This window comes from Vespa velutina, chromosome 10 (assembly GCF_912470025.1).
Source record: "Vespa velutina chromosome 10, iVesVel2.1, whole genome shotgun sequence".
NCBI lineage: Eukaryota > Metazoa > Arthropoda > Insecta > Hymenoptera > Vespidae > Vespa > Vespa velutina.
This window is the reverse complement of record NC_062197.1, coordinates 7793423-7803422: the sequence shown is the minus strand read 5'-3', so window position 1 is coordinate 7803422 and position 10000 is coordinate 7793423. Positions and strand designations below refer to the sequence as shown.

The 10000-nt window shown below is 38.7% G+C and overlaps 1 protein-coding gene across 6 annotated transcripts in view; it reads left to right on the top strand.

Annotated features, from left to right (window-relative positions):
- The window catches only part of LOC124952249 (sestrin homolog), a 94583-nt gene that overhangs the window by 6644 nt on the left and 77939 nt on the right, over positions 1–10000 (top strand). For 4 of the 6 annotated variants that reach the window (XM_047501801.1, XM_047501802.1, XM_047501804.1 and 1 more), the window contains exons 2-4: positions 5010–6139; positions 6361–7507; positions 8054–8119. In XM_047501801.1, coding sequence (XP_047357757.1) covers positions 5892–6139; positions 6361–7507; positions 8054–8119 — 1461 coding nt within the window. In that variant the 5' untranslated portion in view covers positions 5010–5891. Of the gene's footprint in view, positions 1–1190; positions 1338–5009; positions 6140–6360; positions 7508–8053; positions 8120–10000 lie in introns of those variants that run through there. The other 2 variants (XM_047501806.1, XM_047501811.1) reach the window with 2 other exon arrangements.

The window sequence follows — 10000 nt, the reverse complement described above, 5'->3', positions numbered from 1 at the left end:
TCGTTTCACCTAACGACATACCTCCTACGCGACGTTTATCTTTCTATTCGTCTTTCGAATCGTTACTTACTTCTTACTCTACGACTTTTCTAGGTAATTATGACGAAGACGTAAAATTATCAACGATGTTTTCCTTAGTTATGCGAAATTGAAATTTATCGTTCGACGACCGTCCGCTTAATAGAAAATAAAAAAATATGATTCGGATGTATGTATTTATTTAATAGATACGTCTTCTTACAATACATAAGTTAATAAATTTTAATCGATGATTCGCACGTGCGCTTTGGAACAAAGCCAAGTGTTAACGACGGATTTAACGAGGAGAATTACCGATCGAACGTTAAATGTCTATCCTTATTTCAGCACACCTGAGAAGAAAATCGTTTGGTCTTTCTTTTTCTTTCGAGAGGAGGATTTGTGGAAAACAACGTTGCTCTTCGTCTTTTTATCTTTTTATCGTGTTCACGAGCCATGAAGGCACTCCCAGTGGAGGGGATCTCGTTTGTTTTTTTTTTTTTTCTTTTTCCTTTATTTAATTCTCGTTGCAACGTTCGTTACGATTTAGCTAGGAGATATACGCAAGCGATAGAAATCTGCTAAGCATTAAAGCTTTATTAAAGGCCTCTGCTCGAATCGGCAGTCTTACGAGAAGAACAATAGGTGAGAACTCGTTGGAAGGGAGAGAAAGAGAGAGAGAGAGAGAAAGAAAGAGAGAGAGAGAGAGAGAGAGAGAGAGAAGGAGAAAAAGAGAGTTAGGAGGAGGGGACACCTTTGAGGAAGGCGAGCTCAAGTCGTGCGGATTTCTCTCCTTGGCAATCAGGCTCGTATTCCGCGTCTCCCTGAATGTGGCTATCTCGAGCAACGAGGCTAGTCTCCTTTCCTTCCCCACCTCCTGCAACCGCCATTACGCTATTATCTGTCTCTCGGTCGTTATATCGCTGGTAAAAGAGCCGACGTCACATTTTAACATATGATCAAAGAGTTACCAATCTTAGGAGTTTTAAGTAAGCTCTTGCATTCAGAAACGATCGGCACGTTACCTTCTTGTACTCTTCCAGGACTTCAAACGTGCGAGGAATATTACAAACGATACGAGCACGCTTCTCTAATGGTTCGATTACTCTCGCACGATGTTGCATCTTTTAACGGGAAACACTCTCCGTAGTGATTTTCAAATCACTTTGACGTTACACGGGTGAACTATGTTACCGAGGTAGGCTCGTCGCGTGCAGCAAATCGTACGCGATTCCCCAACGTTACAATGTATAGGCTTGGTGGTTGTCTTGCGACGTGACAGGATGTGCTTTGTTCAAGTATCGAAGCGTTAATAACAGGTATTTTCTCTTTTGGTGTCTTATTACGATCGGCTGATTTCGATCGCTACATCGAAAATGCTTTGTGATACTTGCTCGAATTCGTCAGAAGCGGCAGAAAGAGAGGAAGAGAGATAGATAGATAGATAGATAGATAGAGAGAGAGAGAGAGAGAGAGAGAGAGAGAGAGAGAGAGAGAGAGAGAGAGAGACAAAGACAGACAGACGGAAAGAAATGATGAAAATTTGTTCTTGCGTGTTTCAAGGTCATAAGCAAGGACGATAGCCCATGTATTCTTCGATCGAGCTTTTCGTCGACGGAGAAACGTTATCGTCGTCCGCGATCGATCCGCGTTTGGTTCGACGCGTCTTTACGGACCGTGCACACCATCTTTACCGAGAATCGTCTCGAGAGTAACTTTTTTTCACAACGTTATATTATCATAATCCCCTTCTTCTTTTTTATTTCCTTCGTTTAATTTAATTAACGGAGGAAGGATGAGCAAGCCCTTTGGCGTCTTCGAGCAACAGCTTTATCGGATCGGACGATGTTCGACTAAACGTATAGGTCCCCCGTATATTGGGAATGCGAGTCAACGCGTCCAAGCGGTAGCACGTTGCGGCATAAATAATTCATAACGAAGCATCGCGTCACATGAACGTGAACATTGAGTGAGGGTTTAGGTTTGCTATTATAAATATTTAGAATACCTGATAAAATCCCCATCCCCTCTTTTTCCGTTAGTTCGTTCTTTTTTCTTAGATTTCATCCCTTTTTCTCTGGTGGCCTACTGTCGCCAAGCCGACATCGACCGGCACGGAACGTATGTACTTTACTTATGTATACCTAACTACTTGCCTATAGACTATCTTTTCCGTGGCATTTGAGAAAACATAACGAATAATAGAGAATAGAAGAGGGAGTAGGGGCGGGAGTTTCTTAGCTTCCGTTTTCACATCGATCGATCGATGTCAAGTTCGTTAATTTCTCGTAGCTCTCTCTTATACGATCGATCATTATTCGAGTGAGTTTACGGATCTTGATTTTCATAGAGTCCTATATACAATCGAGCGGAAGAGAAAGAGAGATGACCGGTCGCATGCTCGTGACCGGTCGATTCCGAAAACGAATTGGTTCGGGTCGATGAAACGACGCTTCGTTGTCTCTTTCGAGTAGCGTGCGGCCATTCTCGCGAGCATCGGACATTCAGAGGACATCGAACTCGTGTCGACGTGTTTTGCGAAAAGAAGACTTGTATCGCTTAGGAGACGAAAGCGAACGGTCGCGTATGAACGACTTAGCTCTTTCCTTTCATGGAAAAACCGAGAACTCGAGGAGGATTATCGCGAAATGACCGGGATGGACGATCGTTTTCACGTTTACGCAATAGGAAAGCGTGTGCACCGGCACGCGTGAGCGCGTTTACGTAATCGAACAGAACCTCCGTGCGATTTTCTTTTATCGATCTTTCTAAATTCGTCGAGAAGCATTTGAAAAGAAAACTGTCTTTCCTTTGCGAAGATAAGAAAAATACCGAGAAAGATGGTAAGATATCAAAGAGAAAAGGACGAAGAAATGCTTGATCTCATTCGAGTCGGAGTCGACAGAGCGTGACGAGTCGAACGTGAACTCGCTCATTCCGTAACCTTAATAACCTTGACCTAGGTTCTCGCTCTCTCGTTCTCCCGGGGGAGGGGGAGGGGGGTCCATCAATCAGGGAGAAGACCAGCAGTACTACGATATCGATCGATTGCGCAACTGCCGCGACGAAACGACTATTTCTATTTTCATGCCGTACCACGATACACTATTCACTTGCTCGGTATCGACTATTTTTTATATTAGCCTTTAGATATGTATATAATTATCGGAGAGAAAATTGACGACGATCTTACTTTATAATTTATTTTGATTACTTACTATACGTAGCTCTTTGAGAGAGCATATGACATAGCGTCTGTGTCTATCCATCGTGTGTGTATCTTTGAAGAGATCGTAGAGAAGGAGAAAGAGAGATAGAGAGAGAGAGAGAGAGAGAGAGAGAGGATTTCGTTGGCCTGGAACTTGGCTGGCTTCGACTTGAGAAAGTAGGTCAAGTTCGTAGGAGTGCATCTTCCTTCGTCGAATACTACTTTCCACGTAAATCGTCGAGCGAGCTTCGAAATGACGGATGACAGTACTTTAGGGGCTTGACTTCGAATATTTTCGAGTTAACCCCTTTCGGTATGTTGCATTTTTCGAACGAGCGTTGAATCTACGAGTTGAGTATTAACTTCTTTTCTCTTACATTCTTTTTTCGTTATATTAAAGCATGGATTAGAAACGACAATAGCGAATATTCAAATCGAAGTTACAGAAAGGTTATTGTAAAGGACATAAATCGTTATTATGTAAAAAGGTAGACAATATAAACGTAGACGAAAGGAGAATGTCTCGGAAACGTTGGGGAAACTAATTAGCGAGAAACTCATCTCCGCTGACACGTACGCTTTCCTCCGCAAATTATTACGTATTTTCTCGTTCGAGGGAGAAAGATTCCTGACCTGGAAAGAGGCTCGCCTCGGAAGAACGAGTAAATTAACCGTAAGGTTTCCGATTCGTACGGTCCCAGAGTTGTCAGGCGATCGTTACACGTTCTACGTACGTAGGTACATACATGGATGCATGCATGCATACATATATACATATGTACATACATACGTATGTACATACGCTTTGTGTGACAAGTGGAAGTTCGCGAAGTATCGTCGTTATGCTTCGAGAGTCTCTAACGTCTTCGTCGTCTGATAAGCTCTTATCCTTTACAAAATATTCTCGTATGTCGAAGTTATCGTTCGCGGTACGCGTTTAATGCAACAACACGCACGAGATCGTAATAAATTTTGTAAACTGTGCGTGAGCGTTTTGCCCTACCGCTTGTTGCGATTACGTTATTTCGCGTTGCGTGTCCATTATCGTAAATTTACCTCTTTACAGTCTGAGACTGCGTCGTATGGACGTTCTTTTCTTTTTGTATTTCTTTTTTTTTTTTTCTTTTTCTTTTTTTTCTTCTTTTATTTTTTTATTATTATTATTTTCTTTTTTTTTCGTTTTCTTCAAGCATTCTCGCAAACATCAACATCTCGATAACATCGTCGTTTTCTTTGCCAAGTTGTTTGCACATTGATTATTACAGTTCGACGGTTTTCTCCTTCTTTTTTTCGATTTGTAATAATAAGCTGAATTAAGAGAAATGCGATCGTTAGCAAATCAATATATATACGTAATCGGCTTTGTGCCTTTATAAGATTACATAACAATAACAAATTAAATGCTGTCCGTGCTGTCTTAAAAATACAGACGCAGTCATTATCATTGAATTCATCGATACCGAGCCCTTCGACTTCGTTAATTTTCAAGTTCCTTAGCGATCAGAGCGAATTATATACTCTTTCGATCGCGTTGTATAACCTTCGATGAACGATAAAATCGATATACCGTGCGATTTTCTCTCGCGGCGAAGCGTTTCCGTGTCCGAGTACGATGTTACCTCATCGATGGATTATCTTCCCCTTTATCCTCCGTTAAATTAATTAACGCTGAGTATAGCAACCCTTAATCTCGCTTCGGATTTTTTTTTTATCATTCATTATCTATTGATTTTATCTTCTTTTCTATTTTCTTTTTCTTTTTATTTTTATTTTTTTGTTTTAGGTGTCAAATGGATTAATCAACGAAAACCAGATCCGATCATTCTCGTGACAGAAACTCTCAAATTGGCGAGGTCAATCATTTCGCGACGTAACGATGTAAAGAAAAAATGTAACTCGTCGTTTTGAAGAGAGAATAGCAAGAGGAAGACAACGAAGAGAAAGAAACAATAAAAGAAAGAAAGAAAGAAAGAAAGAAAGAGAAAAACAAAACAAAAAAGAGAAAAAAAGGTTCGTAAATGACATCGTTGGTGAGTCGATCAAGAAAGGAATCGATAGATCGGTGGTAAAATACTCTGTTACTTTTCAAAGTCGGTAAAATCTTTCCCGGAGGAGAAACGAATTTTACGGTCGATTCTCACGGCAAAACGCGACGAAACGAGCGTAATTACAAGTGGATAATATAAACCTTTCGTGCGCCTTCCTTCTTTCTTTTTTTTTTTTATTTATTTTGTTTCTTTTACCCTCCCTTTCACATTCTGTTTTTCGCGAAGCAAGCTCTCGTGGCGAAAAATGTTACGCTCGCTAGCGTATTTCAAAGGACCGATTTGTTATATCATCGTAAAAGTATAAGATCGATAATACGTCGGAAAATATATTTGATATTTTGTCGAATTTTGCAAAATTTTTCCTTTGCAGTTTCGTAGCTGTTTCGTTTTTGGTTTGGAGAAGGAAGGGGAAGAAAGGGGGAGATAAGGAGAGAAAGAGAGAAAGAGAGAGAGAGGAGAGAATTATCGAGAGAAACTCGAGCCGTCTGGAGTATTCGTCCTTAGATTAAAGTCGAGCTCGTTCGATATTCGAACGTATTCTTGAAAGATTTGCTTTTGAGAGCAAAGAAAAAGAGAAAGATAAGAAGAAAAAGAAGAAGAAAAAAATCCTAACCAAGATGTACAGCGATCCGAATATTTGTGGGATTGGAGCGTCGACGAAGGGAGACGAGGTCGAATTGGTGAGCAGGTTTCTGGCACCTCTTTGCGCGAGGGACGAGGCAGCGAGGAACATTGCTTTGGCGGCTGCCAGGAGTACAGTCGAGGGATGGCTTGGAGGTGTTGGGAGTCCAAATCAATGGGAGGAAACTACCGGTGCGATGAAGGACAACGTAGCTTCCGGAAAGTTCAAGGGTCAGGATGGAAGGTGAGTGAAATATCTTGGCAAATAATATCTTTCGATATTTCGACAAAACTTAGAGAAAGTCATTACTAACGTACTAGGTCGTAATAGTGACAGTTTTAAAGAGTGTTTTCGATTAATCTATTAATATATATATATATATATATATATATATATATATATAAATTTTTTTCGAGCATAATTGAGCTCGTAATAAGAATGTACTCGTCTTCTGTGTCGAAAAGGTACGATATGAGCATCGAGCGTTCACCCTCAAAATCGACTCCGAAGAATGTAGAGGAACAAGCGGCATCTCCGGATACCTTCAGAAGCGACTGCTTTTTTCCGCAAAGTGTTACGGAAAATCCTGTCTTTCCGGAGGACGGTGGTTCCGAAAGTACGGAAAGATATCCCTCGGGTTCGTTCGATTGTGTAGACGGCCGTTTGGGTTCAAACGAAAGTTCGAGCTTCGGGACACCGGTCGAAAGAAGAAGATACATGGGCGGTGATTCTACGGACGGGAACAGATCGGGTCGTTCTACTTCCTCGGACGAGGGGAAAGGTTTAAGGATCGAACAATTGGCTGGCAAGTGTCGCAGGTTCAAGGACGGGAGTGAGAGCCGTTTCGGTTCTAGCTGTGACAGCGAGAGAAAGTATTTGATTTCGTCGTCGAACGAGAGGTTGAATGAGTTAAGCCAAGAGGATAGGATACCGAGAACAAAGAATTATATCAAGGTGAAGGGAGCGAAGCAAAGACAACCAGAGGAGGACGAGTTGGATTTGGACACTAGGATCTACGGGAAGAGTCCAAAGTTCGACGAGAATCTTGGCAATGCTTTCTTCGATCGTAGAAACGTTAATTTCCGTTCTAAGAGCAGCGATCTTCTCGAGCGAAGGTATCGAGATGAAACGGATATCACAGGGAGATCACGCGAAAGAGTCGTTTTCAATACACTCGACGGATTTGATAACGAGAATGCAAACGAAATTTATCGGGAAAATGAGATTCTCATTGAAGATGCGAATCTTGAAAATTCAGAAGACGATCTCGAGGATGGTCGTGCCAGTTGGCGAAGGTACGAACAGGACCAGGATTGCCTTAGAAAGAACGACGAGAGAAAGTTCAGCGCCGGTCAAATAAAAAGACCTCTCTCGCAGGACGAAGACATTTCATCAAAGAGTGGTAGAGTTCTCGATAGTCCCGAGGTTACTCCTGGTGATGTAGGAAGGATGCTTAATCTTGGAAATGCACTCGATGGCCCGAGGCAAACTCAAGCAAACAAGTATCTTAGCCTGGTGACGCTTCATTTGCCGGTAATACTCAGGCTCAGCGTTAATTGTCCTTTTCAAAACGTCAGGATAAAATGTGCTGAGATACTGGAAATGGTCAAGGTAAGTTTTTTTTTTGCCTACATATTATCACTATGTACCTATATCTCTCCTTTAATAATCATCGATCGATCTTTACTCTAGTTTAATATTCTTTTCAATGTCCGATACTCTTTCTTTAAAGCGAGAAAGCGTCAAAACGGGATATAGCGGGACGTTATATAAATGGAGCACAAGCTTTCCGTGGTTATTTGGGAACACTCACCGAACTTTGTTCTAAAAATATCTTCCTATTTTGTCGCCAAAACGGCCTACTGTTACAAACCGCGATCGTCGACGTTTTATTACCATCGTGAATTGCTCTTGAAAAATAAGAACGGAAACGTGAGAGTCGATAAAAGCTTGCGCGGAAAGTATACATATGTGTATGGGGAAGAAAAGCTTTGCACAACGTGGGCCTCGAACCCGCGACCCTGAGAATAACAGTTTCATACTCTACCGACCGAGCCAGTTAAACTTACAAAAAGTCGATATAATCCTAAGATTTTCAATGATATGTCTTCGATATTTGAATTTCTGCAATTGATCGTAATTTTTTTTTTTTTACAGGATAGAGGATTACCAGTACCAGAACCGGCCTTCGATGGACCTAGTGCCTTCGTTCCCACCTCCGAGGTAAGTCTTTTGTATAATACGCGAATGTATTTCTCTTTTTTTCTTTTTTTTTTCTTTTTTTTTTTTTTTTGTTACTTCTTTTATCTTCTTTTTTTTAACACCAGATTTGCGAGACGTACGATTGAATGACAGATATTTTTATTGGTTTAATTTTATGAAAAATAAAATTGATGATATTAAATAAGTACGATTTTTATTAATAGTTCCTAATTTACGTTTAACTTTTTACAACAATTGAAAAACAATTGTTAAATTTTATAAAAAGAAAAACAGAAGCAATGAAATTGATATTCGTTTGAAACAAATACAAATTGGCTATCTTTGAATAATATCGATAATCGTTACCCATCTATTGGTAGTTGTACGTGAAAAGGAACCAATGATTGGTTGCCGCGCGAACGAGGGAGTGCATAACTTCATATTTATTTGTCCCCTGGTAACCTTCAATTTAGTTTAATTAAGAGCAATTAAGGACTCTTGTCCGCGCGAGCTCCCATAACACTTTGAAGTTGCTAATTGTAGGAGTCTTTCCGATTGTACTTCGTATAATCATCTGATTGCATAGAAATTCATTTTTTTTTCTTTTTTTTTTTTTTTTCTTTTTTATAAATCTTTATTAATCATTATCGATCTTTTATTCATTTGAAATGTTATATATCTAATAGTCCACATATAGAAAACTTACACATGTATTTCAATATCATTTAAAATAATGATAAACATACTTAATTATCTATAAATGTGATTAAAAAAAAAAAAAAAAAAAAACATACATTATTTAAGAAAAATAATGTAAATATTTTTTTATAGCATCGTAAAAATTCAAAAATACTCGTTATTATGAATGAGTAATTCGAAATGAAAAATTTTTTTAGGTATTTTAATTATTTATTGATATGATTAATTTGGTGAAAAAAAAGGAAAAAAAAGAAAATTAGACGCATCATTGAATTTGTGTTCTAGAGTGCGCCATGTTCCCGCCATGATTCGAACCATAGACCACGTCGGTAATTCAGTTTTTTAGACTATAGAAAGTCGTTCAAGATGCGACGTCTGTTCATGTACCTCATGCGGACGATGAAACGTTAGTTTGTAGATCGTACAGATGGCGGTCTCTTGTAGTTACAATCGATTTGTATAGTCAACTATTATTGTTTTTTAAATTATTATTATTACAATTGTTCGATAAAAAATACATTTCAATAGGAGACATTATTTTGTATATAAATGCGTATAAAAAAAATATTAAAAATTTTTAAATAGAAAGGCAGATAGCAAAGAATCTTTTTAAACGAAAGGATATTTTTTTGAAAAAGATTACTTAACATTGAATATCTCGTATGTCGTAAATAAATTTCTACAGTCCTTCGTTATTCGATACGTTATTTATAAGATAAACAACGATCGACGTATCGTTTAGATTGGTTGGTATAGGCAACGTATCGTTTTACAAAGATTAGTCAGTCTTGCGTGCAAGTTACGGGAAAAACAGGTTCTTTAAGCCTTTTTTATTTTATTACTATTTCAGGAAGGTCATACTATTAATCGTTATCGCAAAGTTACATATCATATAATAGACCGCATAATCTCATTTTACTGCTTGTTTGTAGAAAGAAGATACAGTTGCTTCCTACGTTTATTTACGAAGCAAATTTCCGGTAAAAGTCCTTTTAATATCATTTTTGTATCAGTTGGTAAAAAAAAAAAAAAAAAAAAAAAAAAAGAAAAAAAAAGAAAAAAAAAACACGAAAAGAAAAGAAATAAAGGAGATCCGATATATTAATAAAGTTATTGTATTTCATGTACATGCATATATCACGAGATACTTCTATGAAATTTGAATCTCGCAAATCTGGTTTATAGACTCGATCTTCGTATTTT